An 18,886-nucleotide genomic window follows, 5' to 3' on the forward strand; every position below is an offset into this window, starting at 1 on the left:
CGCTTTAGCTTAATTAATTAACAGTTGTGAAGCAAGAAAAGGTACACCAGAACTTACTCGAAGGGGTGGAGCAGTTCGACAAGGCAAAGATGAAGCATGCGGAGACACAGGAGAAAAACCCCCTCCCTGATCCCAAAGGTAGGAAACATTGTTCTTTGTAGCCCCGAAGTGAGTGAGTGAGAAAGTGAGTGAGAGTGTGTGTGTGTGTGTGTGTGTGTGTGAAATCTTAGATACATGCAGGAATATCACTATTAATAGCCCTGTGGTTTCACATAGCAACATTATTCATATTGGCATTGTGGGAAGGGTGTCAAATCAGTCAGTCAAGGCCCTGAAAATTCATTTTAAATTAGAAAAAAAGGGGCCAAATCCAATATTGATAGTAGATAACAGAAATCAAGTTCATTTAATTAGTATTCCAGCAGAATAACCAAAGATTAAAGTAAGTTAGTTCATAAATATGATTAGAATTTCATCTTCTCATACCATACCATTTAATGTAAGGAATAATTGATCCAGGAGTTTTCAAATTTCACCCCCACCCCCCTAAAATATACTTTTGTGTGAGAGGTCACGTAGTGAAAAACTCGTGACTAAAATTTCCTCCAAATTTCACTCATGGAGTGTATTGCATATGTCTCCTCAAGGCTAAAATTTAAATTTATTATTTGTTTAAATTTATATTGAGCCTGACTCCCATCTCCTACATAAACACCTAAAAACCTAATGTGCATGCAAGTGATTGAATTCCAGATTTTCTTTAATTTTGGAATGGTTTCTGGTTCAGTCTGGAAGGATGCACAAGACATTAAATAGTTTAAAAGAGGTTTTTAAAAAATGCTCTTTTCTAGTGTTTTAATTCTTCATTCACAAAAAATCAAAAACTGTTCCAAAATATTGGAAAGATCTAAAATTTTCACCCTTTTATCTCCATGATGTGCAGTAAACAGATACAATATCAGGTGGGAGAAAGTTTTGTATTTCTGTATTGCTATTATTCAATTACCATGTTACTCATGGAGGGTCTCTTGACTCCTTCACAACCAGCCTCCAATCTTCTCTAGCCTCTGCTTTCCTTCTCCTTTCACCTGCGTAATTCATTCCAAGGCAAGGTTGTTAACCTAATGCTCAAACCCCAACCTGAAGGACCAGGAATCTAATTTAAACCTGCCCAACATGGGTGTTCCTGCCGGTAGGTATTGTTACCTTTGGCATAGCTCTTGGGTTTCTTTGGCCCTGTAAGCCCTCACCTGGTAAAATGCCTTCGACAAGATAGAGATTGCCATTATCGACAATAACAGCAACATGGAAATACGAAACTTTTACCACACTAGGTTTTACTTTGCTTTGAGATTACATTTTTCCTTCTGAAATATTTTTTCAGTTCTCAGGGTGGCTACCCACCGGGAATTATGCATTAATTCTAAGTAAATTTTTCTTCGTAGACGTGAAAAATTGCAAATTTTATTAATCCAAATCCCATTGAATTTATACATATTTATAAATGCCCTGAGGCAAGTTTTTCACACTAGCTTTTATTTTTATATAGGAAGGTTAAGAAATCTGCCTGGAAAATAGAACAGAATTCTCTTGAAGATGTATTGAAGTTGATTAGTTAATTTGAGTTTGAAATCTATATAAAATTTTAAAAAAATTGTAGATTAGTAGCTATATCTCGTAACATTTGTGACTTGCGTTTGTAGATGTATTTCGAGTCTGAGTATGTGAAATGGCAAATGTAAAATCCGCACCTTAAATTAAATTTTAAATATGTGTACCGTTTAATTGAATTGAATTAGAATTTTTGGATAAATTGGAATTGCACAGACACTTTATAATGCTAATATATTTGTGTGTGACTGTGTGTACGTGGGCGATGAGGAGGTAATACGTAAGGCTGAAATAGAGAAAACATCTGCTTGTACCCTTGAATTTTTGGAAAGTTCGCCTTGAAAATCAGGAATTATACTTGAATTTTATCAATGTCCTAGAGTAGCCACCCTGGTTCTGATAGAAGTGATAGATTACATTCAAGATCCAGGATGGCAGAGGCACTAACATTTTAAAACTGCTTCAGCATATTTTGATTAAAATTTAAGTAAACTAGTTTCATAATCTGAAAGTTATTCCCATTCCTCCTTGGATGCATAAGCATTAGATTTGACACCTTGGTATCATGCCCAGCTTCGTGTTTTGCAACAAGCGCAGGAAGAAATTTAACAATTGACTTGTATTATTTTTTCCCCCACTAGATCTGTAGGAATTGACAGAATAGTAGGAAACTGCAGGTACACTTAAAAGTCTTGATTGGACCTTTCAGCCGTGTACTGGTGTTCTGCATTTAAAATGTAATTGTGTGTGATAGCAAAATGACTGAAGTTGTATCAGCAAAATATATTATAGTTCTTGTTTGTAACGGTTAATTTTTACATTTCTCAGTAATGTTAGCTTAAAAAGATTGAAAAAAAAACTTTAGAATCGCAATACACTGTTCCATCAAAATATTCACTTCCTTAAAAATTGCAAGCATCATAGTTTACTAAAGAATGTTTTTCATGCTTCAATTTAGCAATTGAACAAGAAAAGGGACAGCAGAAATTGATCGAGGGAATTGAGAATTTCGACACAAAGAAGTTGAAACCTACAGAGACCCAGGAGAAAAATCCACTGCCAACAAAAGAAGGTATGATTTTTAAATTTCATGAAGTTTGTTTTAATTGTTGTCTTGAAATTCTTTTTACATAGCTACTTATTCATTTTTACTTCTGGTGGGGGCAGGGTTGGAAAGTAATGTATCTCATTACTGAAATTACACAATTGTTAACAATAATGCATACTATTACCTCGGTAACGGAGCATTTTTGAGTATGGGACACAGAATCTTCCCACACGTAGTCCAAGCCTAGAGTCCTGGCATGGTTCAGAAAGTCGCGCTAAGTAAGGAAAATACATGAATGGCTTATTGCAGAAAGGGACCTGAGTCACTTTTGCACAAATCTGAGAAAAACAAGAAAAATCGTATAATATTGATAGTGTAAGAAAGAAATGTACTGCTGTTGGGTCAAATATTCAGCATAAAGAATAGTTAAGCCATTCACATATAATGCAAGCACAAATTTACCAACAAAAACTTAGTTCTTATAAATAAACGAAGCTTTTAATAATTCTGACATCAAGGGAATATGCAATTCAGTTGAATTTTTATAAATCTGCTATTTGACTAGCTAACATTTTACTTCCACAAATACAGCTATGGGTGCATGTATTTTATTTTTTCATGTAGAGAATAATGGTATTTACCATGTTGCTTTTGTGCACACATGTGCTAAGGAAGTGTTTTGTTCCCTTCAGTGAATTTCTTATTTGACCAGCCACATGTCCTGGACATACAATTTATTTTATCTGCTGTAATTTTGAATTGTATTACTAGGCTCTAGATGACCTGTGTTCTTCCAAAAGCAAATAACAAATGGACGTTAGTTAGAGGCAGTGCCGGATCTACAAATATTGCCCCCCCCCCTCCCTACAAAAATATTACCAAAGGCCCCTATACCTATTTACCTATCTTCGCACACATACACATATTATATACACATGTGTTTGTGTATAATTCTTGATCTCATGTTAACAAAGAGACATACAAGGGCCTACAGGGTGATTCAAAAATCCTCTAACACCTCCTATAAAAAGTAAAGGAGTTAGGCTGGATACAATTGGTCATGATAGAAACAGGTTAGGCTTAGAGGAAACCAAAACACATTGGTGTGTTCGAAGCAGATGTCCACCATATTGAATTAAACTCAAAATTTTCAAATGGGAAGGGGGTGATGTGTATAGGCGCGGATTTCTTCAGAGATTTGAGGGGAACAAATCTAAGTAAAGCATAAATACTGATTCTTTCTGGTTTTTCCCAAGTTGTGACCTAATATTAACCTTTGAAAAATTGTAAATACAATAACTAGCTTTGACAACAAAGTATCTATATCAGGCTACATCGAACGTTATTAGCTGGACAAACAATTCACTGTACTACAGTGATTATGTAATTATACAACATAATACTTTACATGTAATTTTTGACAGAATTTGATTGTCATATTTGGATTAGAATACTTATTCCTACAATCCTTTGATACCTTCACTCATATTTACATAAAAAAAGGAAGGCCCAAGATACAATTTTCATACAGGCGAGGTCGATTTTTGGCACTCTCCACCCTGGCACCCCCCTACCTCAAGCACAAGAAAGACACTGAAACTGAGTGATAGTCCCACATTATTGATTCTGCCCATTTCAGAGTAGAATCCTGCGTATTTCCCGCCTGTTGTGTGCAAAAGTTATGCAACATGTTGAAAGTTATACATTGGGCCCCCCCTATAGGGGGGGATCAATTGAGAACTGGAGGGCCCCGGTTTCGCTGCCCTTGGCGATGTGATTATATAATATATATGTGTGTGTGTCTGACACTGTTATTTCACACTTGGAAAATGATACATTTGTTACAATAATGTAGTCATAACTTTTTCCTGATTAAAGATAGGTTGAAGAAACCTTCACCACTGCATTTCAAGTGAAATTCTAGCCTGACTGACACGTGGGAACCCCAGGGTGGGTGACCTAAGGTTCGGAATTTCTCCGGTTTTGATCCTGCATATAGCGGCTACAGGGTCCACTCAGCCTCAAATCAAATGGTACCCGGTGCAGGGTAAAGGCGGCTAAAGGTGGCTGGAGCATGGTGCTGATCACATCCCCTCCAAGATGTCCTACATGGAAAATATGTGGGACCCTACCCCAACATGCCCTAAATGTGCCTCCATGGCACAGTGCTATATGCACAAAGAACTTTACCTTTACCTGTATATATTGTATTCGTTTCTGTAACCCTGAGTAATTATGTTTATTTTTTACATACTCATAGACGAACCCTCTACTATGTCAATGGCTGAGGGCCCCCCCTAGAGGCTTACTTCTTCATTCTATTTTCCATGGTGGGTGGTGCAATACCCTTTTGAGGGCGAAGGTCTACTAAGTGGATTTTTCCTGTGATGGAATGGTTGGTTGGCACATGGAGAATGGAGTCCATTTATTCAAGTAGCTGCAAATTCTTCTTGGAATGCTAAGTCACCACCAGAGAGAAGGCCATTTGGCTAAATAGGAAGTCCCAAATCTGGCATTTTGCAATACCCAGAATCCATCAAGTGAACATCCAAGAAACTCCTTCCATCTTATGACAGAAAACATGCCTAAGACTGGACAATTGTCTCCAACTACATGCTTCCAGTTCCTGCAAGGGGCCTAAAAACACTACCACAACACAATATCACATGCCTGTAAGATATTACAAACCTGTATGGAAAGAGGAATGAAACTTCTCTCTCCAAACCTACACCATTAAATAAGCAATTGAGTATTTAATGTACACTTTAGCAGTTAGGCCAGTGGCACACTGGATCAGACAAGTCATTCTTGTTGCCAACAGTCTCGGAGAAGATTTAATATTAGTGTCTGCACACTGGACAAAACATTTGACTCTTAGGTCACCTTGCGATGGGTTGAGACTTATTGAGACAAAATAACGAATGTGGGTGGAATTTGGTCTTTCATGAAGTGGCTTGTGACAAAATGATTTGGATTTGCACATGCATGAATACATTCTCTTCAGGCATAGACCTCTAATTACAGACCAGGAATGGGGGGGGGGGGAATAACATTGCTGTAGTACAAGGGCAGTAGCAGTATATGGGGCTACATATAGATTCAGTTCAAAACTCATACAATGATGCATTAATTCTACATACACACTGATTCTGCTGTAAACAGTTATAATACATTGTTACCTGCTTCCCAAATTATGAGACAGACCTAGACCTATTGTGTACATGGGCGAAATCTGCAATCAGATTTTAACAAAGTGACTCATTGTGTCAGATCCAGTGCGTGGCTGGCCTTAGTCTTTCTCCAAATTAATACTTCTCTCTCTTACGACCAGTCTTGCTGATGCAGTTTGTTTGTACTTTCAAAATTACTTAGCTAGCTACAGTGAGCTGCATGGGTATTGTAATTATACATCCATTATTTAGTACCAAGAGATACTCTATAAATAAAGAGAAACTGGTACTCACTTTTCCATGAAACTGTTTTTTGTTGTAGTTCTATTATTTTAGTGGCCACTGCCACCATCGTTGTTTGAACTTGTTGCTTGGAGTGCTTCTATTGTTTTTAATTCTCTGGCTGCTGCTACGTACGCTGTTGTCAACTGCCTGTGTTGTCTGCTATTGCCTGCCATTAACTGTTGTAGTAGGAGTGGTGTGCCTGTCTACTATCAATGTTTAGCTCATGCAGGAAGTGCATAGTGGCGTGCGTTTCCTTGATTGTGTGGGCTGCATGCTTGACATGTACCTTTTGGATTTTATGCCTATTGTATTTGATGTGCTTAGCAAGGCCAGTGGTGGGTTGGGCTTTTTTTACATCAGTTAGGTGATTCTTTCATTGATAGATCTGATGGACCTGCCGATGTAATGTGCCTTGCACTCACACTCTGCCTCATAAACCCCCAGGTTTATCAAGGGAAGGGGGAGGAAGTACCATGTGTGTGTGTTCAATTTGTCAGCTATTTTGTCATTGTGTTTGTGCACTACTCTGATGTCATATGGGAGAAGGGCTATGGATATGTGGTGGGATGGTAGGAGAAGGCAAACCACTTATACTTACCGTTGTAAGTTGATTGTGGCTGGGTAAGGTGCCTCACCTGTATCTCTGCTTTACTGCACAAAGTGAAACTGGAATTCTGTATAACAGAGATACAGGTGAGGCACCTTACCCAGCCATCAATCAACTTACAACGGTAAGTATAAGTGGTTTGCCTTCCCCTACCATCCCAACCACACATCCAAACTCCTTCTCCCATACATCAAAGTAGTGCACAAACCCAATGACAAAACAGCTGACACATTGAACAGACACAAATGGTACTTCCTCTCCCTCCTTGATAACCCTGGAGTTTATGATGCGGAGTGTGAGTGCAAGGCACATTACATCGGCAGGTCCATCAGATCTATCAATGAAAGAATCCAACACCACCTAACCGATGTAAAAAAAAAGCCCAACCCACCACTGGCCTTGCTAAGCACATCAAATACAGTAGGCATACAATCCGAAAGGTACATGTCAAGCATGCAGCCCACACATCAAGGAAACGCACGCCACTATGCACTTCGTGCATGAGCTAAACATGAATAGCGGACAGGCACACCACACTTGTTTTTCCCTACTACAACAGTTAATGTCTGGCAATAGCAGACTACACGGGAGCAGATGGGTAGTTGACAACAGCGCACCTAGCAGCAGCCAGAGAAGTAAAAACAATAGAAGTATGCCAAGCAACAGTGCAACAAGTTCAATGAGAATGCTGGCAGTGGCCACTGCAATTAATAGAACTACGAAAAAATAGCTTCACAGAAAAGAGAGTACAAATTTCCCTGTATTTACGTATCGACTACAGCATTTCTCATTTCACAAATATGAAAAGAATTATACTAAGGATAAGAGACCTTCCTTTGGAAGGATTATGATCTTGCAATGTTAATTTTGGATCAGTATGACATTTGCTTCTTTTCTTACAGCTATAGAGCTTGAAAAGACTGTGGCCTAATAATGGAAGACTGAAACAGAGATGGCATGTTCTGAGAATTCTGGAAGCAACAGATTGGGATCAGTCATTTTCACACAGGAAAAGAAGAAGCCTTTGTCACTTTACTAAAAAAAAGTGTGTTGTCTTGCCATCTAACAATGAACAGAACTTGCAGCACAGCTTCCAGTGCTTCCATATTTTTTTGTGTGTAAGTTCAATAAGTAATAATCTACTTGCAATAGTGTGGAAAGACTTGTTTTGAGCTAACGGGAATTTTCCTTCAAGAGAACATTTATTTTTTCCAGGATGAAAAGCTACTTCTGTTTGGTATCCTCATTGATGCTAGTGTCCTGTATTCGGAAAAAAAAAGCAATATTTTTGAAAGTGGGTCTTGCCTGCCTGAATGTTGTGCTTTTGATATTTTCAGATGCTTAGAATTGCAAGGGAAAAAAATGCTTGTGCAGCACTTTTCCCCTCTGTGTGTGTGTATACCTTTGTTTTTCCTTATTGTAATAACATAAGTACATAATTGTATACATACATATTAATAAATATTAAATTTTTTGAACCAATGAAAACTTTTTTTTTTTTTTTTGGAGGTTTTGTAAATTTTGTATACTATTTTCCTTGCTAACTTTGTGTACAATGTAGTCCTCAAACTTTAAAAAAAAATGAAAGGAAAATTGTCTTTGCACACGGTTCAAAGCTTCACTGTACTTGAAAAACTGAATAAAATAAATGTAAAAGGAAAATTGTTTCTCTCTGAACACCATGCAATGACAAGTGTTGCTTTGAAGTCTTTGAAATGGTCTGATATTTATAATTTTCAACCATTTTCATACTACTGCTACTATATTTAGTGTAGGCTTATGAAATCCATTTTCCTCTTATTTTACCAAAGTATGGATCTTACAAAATTTTCTACTTAAACCCTCAAGAGTACCAACTGGGTCTCTGAGACCCATAACTGAATTCATACTTGTATATGTATACTTTTGCAAGGAATTTTGCAGGGACTATGAGCTAATGCGACTTTGTTGCAGTTTCGGTGAAGATTAAGTATTGAGATTATCTTAGTGTTTCAGTTTGTCAGTAGACTTCTACAGAATATAATAGCAACGGGTACCAACTGGGTCTTTGAGACTCACTGATATTTTCCATTTCAATATGTAAATGGTGCTGGGGAAATGGCACTCGTTGCCCTGAAACTGTTTTGCTATTTGTCGTAATGTCAATTTGTTGTTTGCAACTTCAATGTGGAGAAAGTGCTTTCTACGTTCGCTGCTGGAGAGTAGATGTGGCTTCACTGTGCGTTGAATGTGATTGTTGTAGCTGGTGAGTGAGCTCTGTGGACTTCAAAGCCCAGCCGGTCGTGAACAAAGCTAGCACGTCAAATATACTAACAATGTTTCTTGTTGTATAACATTTTTGCTTTCAATTAGGTTCCTGTCTTATTTGTAGCAGGTGTTCTTCAAAGGATTGGTGTGCGCCTTCTCTTTTTAATCGCGCAAGTAGTTTGCTCATAATAACAAATAATAGTGTGGCCTGTGCACAAATTGTCGTACTGAGAATCTCTTGCACGGAAACGTTTATTTCTTCATTCAGTTTTCTGAATTTTTGCCAACATCAGCAAGATGGCTCGACCACTATGTGAAAGATATAGCAGACTTACTTCAAGAAGACTTGCTAACTTCTGATGAAGATGACAAAGGAAGTGATTACGTCCCTTTCATGGATGAGAATGAAGAGGATGCTGTTATCTCTTCCGAAGAAGAGGCCAGAGACATTGTTGACACTAGTTTCAACCAATCCACATCCAGCCTTGCTACCTCCTATCTATCAAAAAATGACGGAAGTTTGGTTGGCAGAACCTTATTCAGATCCTTCCGGCAGAGCAAGCAGATGCAATGTTATCAAGAACCCACCACGACCGACCCAATTTTCCAACAGAGAATGCGATAGTGAAAGTTCCTCTTTCCTTCTGTTCTTCCGATGCCTTGCTGTTCTCCTGGGGACGATCAGACACAATAAAGGCAAGATTCCTAGAGAGTTCATCACAACCAAAGGGCGTGACCCCAATACCACAGCATTCAGAAAGATGCAAGGCTTGCATCCTACTGTCCCAAAAAGGACAAAGTAGTTGTTCTCAGCACCATGCACTCCAAAGGCAACATCGATGAGAGCAACTCATTGAGAAAGCCAGAGGCCATCCTCTCTTACAATAGCACCAAGGCAGGAGTAGATACAATAGACCAAATGGCTAGTTGCTATTCTGTGAAGAGAATGACAAGAAGATGGCCAATGGTGATCTACAATATGATAGATATCAGTGCCCTAAACACTTTTGTTGTGTGGATATCGTGGAATGGGGACTACTGCAGTGGAAAATCACACAACTGTCGACTGTTCCTTATTGAACTAGGAAAACAGCTTGCTGACATCGCTGGTGCTTCACCCTCCGCTGATCCGAATCCTATTCCACCTCCAGCACTAGACACGAAGCGAAGGAGATGCTCTATTTGAGAGTGGTAGGCAGATAGGAAAACCAATCAATCTGCACAAAATGTAAAAACACTTTTTTGCATGTAACATTCTCATTTTGTTTGCGGGAAGTGCATAGATTTGTAAATAAATTGCCTACTGTACAGTAGTTCTTGTACTATTGTAATAAAACCAGAAACAAAATAAAAATTGTAATAAAACAAAAGAATAGTGTTACAAAACTGAATAAAGTGTAATAAAACATATGAATATGTATGTAGCAAAACTGAAATAAATAAAACTACTCATGATAATGTAATAAAACAGAATATAGTAGAACTGTAATTGTAACAAAACATAATAAAGTGCAATAAATGAATAAATCAAAACATAATCACATAAAATAAAGATTCTTAAATCAAACTCTGTTTATTGTTATACTTCTCAGAGGTAAATACTACAATTTTTAATACTGGGTCTGAGACACCCAGATGGTACCAGATGCTATATTTCCTGCGGTACTCTTAGGGTTAAACTGATAAAATCTGAAATTAACTGTACAACTGCTATCATCATTGAAAGGAACCTTTATGGAGTTTGTAGTGTTATGGTATGGGGTGACAACATATTGGGTGCACGTGTGTGTCTCCAGGTGTTCAAAAGCTACTCGCATATAAAAATTAACGTAAACTTGCCTATTAACTACTCCCAACACATCAGGAGGCCATTCTGCAACAATGCTCAAGGTGCAACGTGACCAGGAATCCTGCTTATGGATGACACCGCTTTCCATCGTGGATAAATACCTGGTACTTAGATTGGCCAGTGGATAGAATAAAGTATTGCAAAAATAAATTTTCCTTAATTTTTGGACACCAGCATATTAAACTGTGTTGTTAAGTACTATCAGAACTAATAAGAGGGTGAATCAAATATGAACGAGCCTTGTGTGGAAAAACAAAATTTATTGAGGGAAACAAGACACTGCCACATCCTATTTTTCTACATAGTCTCCGCCCTTAGTGATACATTTTTCCCAACGTTGTGGTAGGTTCTTGATGCCATTCTCGTAGAATGAAGCTGGGCGGGTAGCCAACCAGTTGCGCACAAAGGTTTCCACCTGATCGTTGGTCGCAAATCGCTCGTCCCCAAGTGCTTCTTTGAGGGATCTGAACAGGTGAAAATCACATGGTGAAAGTTCTGGGCTATACAGTGGATGCGGAAGCGGTTCCCAGTGCATTTCCACCAGTTTCTGCCACGTAACACCTGCTGTATGGGGTCTGGTGTTGTCGTGGAGGAACAAGACCTGGCAGATGGGACAGCCTCGTCGTTTGCGTCGATAATGCACCTTAACTTAATCCAGGAGGCCGCAGTAGTAGGGTGCGTTGATGGTCCGACGTTTGTGTAAGAAATCCACCAGTAAGATCCCCCTCCAGTCCCAAAACACCGTGGCCAACACCTTTCCCGCAGACAACCGAACTTTGGCCTTCACGGGGTTTCCTTATCCTTTCCTCCTCCACTCCATGCTGGCACGCTTGGATGCTGGGGTGTAATGATACATCGTCACAGGTAACGATGCGATGCAAAAATGCTTCCACGTCAAAACGAGTGTGAAGCTGGCGAGCAAAGCGAACTCTTGTCATCTTTTTGAGCAACATTCAGCAGCTTGGGAACCCACCGAGCTGTGATTTTGCAGAAGCCAAAGTGCTTTGTGATGATTGATTGGACACTTCCGTAGCTCTCACAAAGTTCTGCCGCAATTTGCTTCACAGTGACTCGGCGATCCTGTTCGACAAGCTCATGAACACTAGCCATGTTCTCATTCGTCACACTGGTGCGAGGGCGACGGGGGTGCACTTCATTTGCAACACGTTCATGGCCTTGCTGGAATTCCTTACACACCACCTTCACTCTTGCCCACGAGAGGGTACCATTCCCAAACTGGGCCTGCAGTCTCCAGCAAATTTCGGTCGGTTTGACGTTTTCCTGGGTGAGGAACTTTATGCTTATGCATTGCGCAACAGACACTGGCACACACTGCTCACTCATCGTGACAGCTACTAAACGAAGCATGCAACACGCCGGCTGTTCTGATTCCTGACTCACGACAGCCCAATCACACCCTGTTACCCATTCAGACGCTTAGCCAATCAAGGCTCGTTCATATTTGATTCACCCTCAAACATTTTAATGCAATGACCACGAGCTTTTAAAATGTCCAGTTTGCAGACATGGATACATAATTATTAAAAACTATACTTCTGCATTACCTTATCTTCAACTTTACCTATACCAGTGGAGTGTAGATTAATCTGCCCCATCCCTAATATTTTAGTAACCAGGGCCACTACATCGAGTTTTGGCAATGACAAAGTTTGTTCCTGTTCCCCTGCCATTTACATGGAATTACACAATTCTTAGCCTTGCCAATTTTTCATAAGTACATCACTGCTCCATATATTATAGTAATCAAATAGTACATAATTCCATAATGGTAACATCTCTTTTTCAATGGTCTTGTTGGTGTCAAATTCCCATTTTTAGTGGGTCATACAATAACTACATTAAAGGAAAAAAATAATAAAAAGTTGTATTCATTTAATCTACATAAGTCTTTACAGTACCAGTTTTATTTCTTCTTCCTCTTTTTCTTTGACTGCTTTTCCTTCTGTTGCTGATCTGGTGAACTCGTGTCTGCAACAATTTGTTCGTCATGCACTTCCTTCCTTTTTCCATTTCCCTGGGGTGGCACACTGAACCCTGGGATCTAGTCAAACAATAGAAAGAGGTAAAATTCAGAAAAGGTAACTTCTGTCTAGGAAATAAAGTGTTACATCTAAGAATAAGCCACACTTTCCTACAGAGCTGAAAGCAATACTTAATTCTTGACATAACGTATCATTGACACATTATGCAACAATGTTGCAATATTCACAAGAAACAATCTCCCAAAAATTGTGTTCCATGTTAAAATTAAATATTTTTTATTAGAGCTGAGCTGATAATGTATCCGTATCTGAAAGTATCTGTTGGGATTTTTTACTGATACCTGCCAATCCTTTTCCGGCATTTTGGTCTTTCACAACCTCTGCAAAAATGCCATGGGACACTTTGGCAGTCTAATTTTACTACAAATTATGCAAAATTCCAAGTATCTTTTTATTCTACACCAGTTTTGTGTGTAAAACTGAATTTTGTGATAACATAACATGTAGTTTAATATTCTGATGCAACTTTGAAAATATTAAAGCAAAAATCTTAGTAAATTGATGCATATAATTGGAATGGAAGTTAACTGCTTTAATATTTCAAATTAAACGTAGAAGACAGACACACTGCAAAAAAAAAAAAAAGGATCACTTGCCAAATATTGGAAGTATGGTTTTCCTCTACTGTGCTACTACATCACAAAATATGAATTTTTCTATTCTATTTTTGGGTGCTTTCAGTTCTGACATTCTTGATGCACAATGTAACATTTTCACACAATTTCTATATCAGGTTAAGTGGTAAGTTCATTTTATGCCACAATTACATCATCAGAATAAAACTTACAATTCACATTTTACTTTGGAAGTAACATGCAAACAAATAAATTATATCTGTTTACATTAAGTGGCACTCTTTGTAGGGTTGAACAATTTAAATATATGCCACTTTATCTGAACAGGAGTCTACATTGTACACTCTGTTGCTTAATGTGGATTTTCAGTCACTGTTTTCTAGAAGTGACTGTTGGAAACTAGTCTGAACGACCAACATTACTGAATTAACTGGATGGAAACTAAATACAGTAATTAGCAATCAATTTCAATACAGATTATAATCTGTATTGATAATTATCAATAAATTAGCATTTAAAAGTGAAACTGGATTTCATTTTTAAAAAATCTCATATCCAATTAGGATTAATGTACTGTAGATAAAGGTGACATGGCTAATAGCATAGCAGGAAGCCGAAGAAAAGATGAGCCTCACACCATGATATTTAGATTTTCAGCATTAATGGAAAACCAAAGTTGAAGAAACACTCATGACTGATGTTAGCTGGTACAATAATTACTATTACTAGGCTAGAAAACAATGATAAGATATCATCTTTCACTGAACTCAATGAAAAATATCTCATGTGTATTCCCACCATGGAAAAAAAAAATACTGACCATTTTCCACATCTGCAGTGTCAAATACACTACATGAAGTGACCTCTATGAGCTTGGTTCTTTGAAATGAAAGATTTTGCAAGAAAATCATTGCTCATGGTCCAGTGAATATCTATCATCCACCGTTACTAGGGAGTGTACCACATAACTATACGATGCACGATTTTAGAAGCGATATCGGGCGGAGCTACTGAGAGCGTGTCCTTGGCGACCAGCCAGTGGCAGGAGTGCAACGTTGTACAGTTAGGAGACTGGGGCGCACAAGTTGAACGCCGTGTTCTGTATTTTTTCTTGCGTGCAAGAAGTTTGCATAAAATTCGCCACTTTAAGGTTAATCATAAGATGGGAGACGAAATTTTGAACATGACCGTCCAAGTCCTATGAATTTCCGTCGCCTACAGCCGGAGTTATAGCTTCTCGAAGAAACACAGGAACAACACTTCTCTGCACACAATGACCCTTTCGTTTTCCATCTGTGTTCAGTCTGTTTTTTTTTCGTTGCCACCATGTTGACCCCGCTGAGTTGTTGTGTCTTGGTAAAGCTATGGGTGTCAAATTCGGCTGAATATACACAATAATCCTTCATTGTTGTGGGCGTTCACAAACATTGCGAGTCAGTTAAGTAAGTTTGAGTTCAGCGTTTTCGTAACAAGGGCGGTGTAAGATAATTATACCCGTACGCCACGAAGAACAGTTGTGAGAGGATTCAATATAGCCCTTATTGATTGATTGATTCGATTTATTTTACTTCACTTTTCTGCCACTTTTGGCTAATCGCGAAGATGAGGATGGGTGGTGATATGATGAAATTGATGAAGGGAAACTTACAAATACCTATACCCGGGCCGGGATTTGAACCCGAGAACCCTGGCATCATAGCACGCTGTGTAATACAGACATTATGTTCGATAGTTGTGCAATAGTTTGTGTTCCGTGAGTGTTATTAAATAATGTTGCGCCGGCTCCTATGGTGCAATAGTTAGCATATCGCGATACGACGCGAGGGGTCCCGGGTTCGAATCTCGGCCTGGACATGGATGTTTATGAATGTCCATTCATCAATTTCATTATATCATCACTCATTCCCATCTTCGCAATTAGCCAGAAGTGACAGAAAAGCAAAGTAAAACAAATCAAATCAAATTAATAATGTTGCTCTCGAAACGTAGTACCAGTAGTACAGGCACCGAGGGTAAAATATTATGTTCACAAGACAGAAATCTTACTTTTAAAGTATATTCTTACTTCAATGAATTGGCGTCGGAAAAAGTGCGTGATGAAACAGTGTTTTCTCAGAGTAGAGAACTTACGGCTAAAGCGTGTGGTGTATTTGTTTTTACTGTGTTGCGTAATATAAAACAGGGTAAAGTATCTACCACAGAAATCGGTGAACCCCTATTCAAATCTCATGGGAAACATGCCAGAAAACAGAAACGAGAGCAATGATGATGACAAAACATACCTTCAAAGTTCTTTCAGGTAAGAGTTTCTCTTATATTCTGCAGTTATATGATATAATCCTGTGTAGAATTCTTCACTATATATTTCATTGTACTCAAATATCACGTGCATGCATTATATATAAAAAGTTGAATATTGGACACAACGAATTCTCTGTGTTCCCCTTCCGCTAGCAGTTGGTTTGACAACAGCGCAAGAGGCTGGCAGCGTATTGACTGAACTCGTGTTCCTTCTAAAAGCGTACGTCGTATAGACATACTTATTGAAGTAATTTGTGAAGAATATTAAGCAGAAAAAAAACTTGTAAAATACAAGAGGACATCACGATTTTAGTCTCCTGCCATGGAAGTAACAGATGAACATAACCAAATCAGTTTTTCTCATCACGGTCATCAACGTTAAAACTTATCTTGTGGATGCTCCAGGGCCTCAATACTGTGGAGGAAAAAATCATTTGACTGTTTTCACTCCCAAATCATTTTGCATGGAGCAAAATGAACAAGATTCAATGGGGACAAAGGCACGAACATGGCTGACGAGTTTGAATCCTGCATTCACAGGATGACCACTGCAATGTAAGACCAGTGTGGTACTAAACAAGCATATACGCTACCCCCGGAATGTGTGGAGCACAGCCATTCATGGCAGCAGGCAGAACAGGGGAAGAATCGAGTGGGCAGAGCAGAGGGAAGTAGTGTATGCTGCTGCAAAGGCTGGTAACTGCAGTTACTCCCCCCTCCATGCAATCCCATTTCTTCTTGCATGTTCATTGGTGGAGCCGTTTTGCATCACTAATTGCAAGGAGACTTGTTTTTGTTCGCTTGCTCCACAGATAGCCAGGACAGAGTATAGTACAGTCAACGAAGTTGTTTGTACTGTGTAATTTATACATCACAACTTTGATGCACTCATTTTAATGCTTTGTATAATTAATTTGGAATGTTTATACTTGCACTTAGAATTAAAACCTATTTGCATGGTGTAATAGAAAATTGAACTTAAAAATAGTCTAACAATGTCAGTTGGACTGTACCTTGGACAAAACTACTTTATAAAGAAGAGTAATGCAGCATTGCTAAGTGATGTGAGTGAACCTGCCAGTGATATAGCCTGACAAGTTAAGTCCCGATATGCGCAGATCGCTGCGGAGCACTTCCTATTACGTCATCCTCCCCACCACTCTTCTACTCACTGGTCTGGCGTTGAGAGTACCAGTGGTGCCAACTCAGCAAAATTAAGCTAAAAAAAATAACAAACAATCTTCACTGTTTAGCGTGACGGTGCATGCAGGCTCCTATTATATCAGTGGTTCATTTTATTTAATCCGGCCTTTGAAAATGCGTGCGGTGCGCCGATCGTAAACTGTAGTATTACGCACATGCATTAAGGTTTATAACGAAGAGAAACTACAGGGCGAATTACTTCATTTTCTGAATGCGACATCGAGCAGTGGCCGGTTTTTTTTTATTTATTTATTTATAAACTAGTGGGGTGGTGGTTCGTTTGTTTATCGTACAACAATCACTACGAGAATGCAATCTGATAACACGCTTGCCTGTGTTCTTTTCTAAAGCATTGAATGTTCATGCTCTTTACTCTTGGCTGCAAGATTCTTACTTTGAAAGAGATGGACTTATGGACGAGCGTGTAGATGAACTGAATTAGACTTGGTGAAGCCGATTCAGACACGGACACAGATTCATCGTTAGACTCATCGTTAGACACAGACTCGGATGAGTGGGAGAGTGAAACTGAAGAAGGAGAACTGGAAAACATTTAGAAGGTGAGCTCAGTTCTATCCTTTATATATTTTTCATTTTTCTATCGTTTTATATCATACATTTCTTATGCTGGTAAGAAATATCCCTAATATAACTTAATTCATTTAAGGTTTAAAGGGAAAATATCAAAATGTATTTAGAATTTAGCGTAATCAATAGGTAGCGTAGGTGACGGGATACTTATTCATGCCTTTCACATTCAAATTTCGTTGAAAATTCTCAGACAATTCCGCTCCTCCAGGTTGCAACACTGCGAACGAACGTCGCCGTAGACAATGGAGTGGGGAAATGTGATGTGAGGTGCGCAAACAATGGATTGCAGCGTCTTGTTTTTAAACTTGTCAAGTTATAGTATTCCACATTCAAGGTACTCACTGAGAAGTAATCCCACAGTACTCCCGAAAATCAAAGCTGTGCCCTTCCTCTCTGATGTTGCAGTTTTATTTTGGTGGTAAAAACTCTTTCCCCTTCATGTTTCCTCTGTTAGCTCTGGACTGGGTCATGCGGAGCAACTGAAAAGCTCCACCTGTCTTAAAAGCCATAGAACAGCAGCGATGGTACTCAATGTGTTGGATAGGCTTTGGTCCACTAAGGACTGTTGCATCATGGAATTTAGTTTAGTATGCATTGGGTTTATCTACCCATGTATGTCATTATAATAAAAACACCTCCGTGGTGCAATAACCCTCTAAGAGCCAGGGCCTGCCAGAGTGGCTTTTTCATTGGGTGACTTGTGATGATTGCATCAAGTCCTATTGCTGCTATTTTCTGGTTTTCGAGACTAGAGTCTGCTACTACTTTTTTTTTAAGTAGCTCCCCAATTGTCCTCATGATGCTGGGTCAACACCCAAATTTTGGAGGCTCTCGCTGGGAGTCGAACCTGGGACTGCTTGCACCAAAGGCAAGAGTGATACATTTGGCTACACAGGAACCTATAATATATTTTAATTGCCGCTAACTGGATGAAGATTATATAAAAATAAAATATGTATAGATACCTAGGTCAATATGTGTAGGATTCTGCAATTTAACAGTTACTCTGAAGAGCCACAACTGGTTTAGCTATAACATTAACCGACATTCATGTTTATATTAGTGAAATAACACTAAGAAAACCTCTTATAATCCCAAACCTCTCACAAGGTCGCAAGTGCAATGTTTAAGTAGGACCATTCGAAAGCGTCAGCATGAAACATGTAAATAGACTGGAAGTACAGAGAACAACCTTATATGGACTGTATATAGTACACTTCACAAAATAGACATCATCGACGTTCACAAAATGATCAAAACACACCTTTAACTTGCACCATGAGCAATGAATGAAAAAATGCCACAGTGATCACAAAAGTTTGCACCAGCAAGATCA

At 38.8% G+C, this 18,886-nt stretch overlaps 3 protein-coding genes across 6 annotated transcripts in view; 1 reads left to right on the forward strand and 2 right to left on the reverse strand.

Moving 5' to 3' along the window:
• cib (thymosin beta cib) overlaps nucleotides 1-8,377 on the forward strand; it is a 62,493-nt gene extending 54,116 nt beyond the window's left edge. For 2 of the 4 annotated variants that reach the window (XM_083119130.1, XM_083119131.1), the window contains 3 exons: nucleotides 25-138; nucleotides 2,570-2,683; nucleotides 7,624-8,373. In XM_083119130.1, coding sequence (XP_082975256.1) covers nucleotides 25-138; nucleotides 2,570-2,683; nucleotides 7,624-7,652 — 257 coding nt within the window. In that variant the 3' untranslated portion in view covers nucleotides 7,653-8,373. Of the gene's footprint in view, nucleotides 1-24; nucleotides 139-2,569; nucleotides 2,684-7,623 lie in introns of all 4 variants that reach the window. The other 2 variants (XM_083119132.1, XM_083119134.1) reach the window with 2 other exon arrangements.
• A 3,334-nt stretch (nucleotides 8,378-11,711) lies between these two features.
• Nucleotides 11,712-12,161, reverse strand: LOC145985635 (protein GVQW3-like). Its single transcript, XM_083119704.1, has one exon. The coding sequence runs from the start codon at nucleotides 12,159-12,161 to the stop codon at nucleotides 11,712-11,714; it is 450 nt and encodes a 149-aa protein (XP_082975830.1).
• A 534-nt stretch (nucleotides 12,162-12,695) lies between these two features.
• Dis3 (exosome complex exonuclease RRP44-like protein Dis3) overlaps nucleotides 12,696-18,886 on the reverse strand; it is a 126,187-nt gene continuing 119,996 nt past the window's right edge. The window contains exon 19 of the mRNA XM_083119135.1: nucleotides 12,696-12,879. Within this exon, the coding sequence (XP_082975261.1) occupies nucleotides 12,742-12,879 (138 nt within the window). The 3' untranslated portion in view covers nucleotides 12,696-12,741. The remainder of the gene's footprint in view (nucleotides 12,880-18,886) is intronic.

This window comes from Lepisma saccharinum, chromosome 3, assembly GCF_977018435.1.
Source record: "Lepisma saccharinum chromosome 3, izLepSacc3.1, whole genome shotgun sequence".
Classification (NCBI taxonomy): Eukaryota; Metazoa; Arthropoda; class Insecta; order Zygentoma; family Lepismatidae; genus Lepisma; species Lepisma saccharinum.

Coding starts and splice junctions, on each gene's coding strand:
- LOC145985635 (XM_083119704.1), bottom strand. CDS start 12,161: ATGAGTGAGCAGTGTGTGCCAGTGTCTGTTGCGCAATGCATAAGCATA.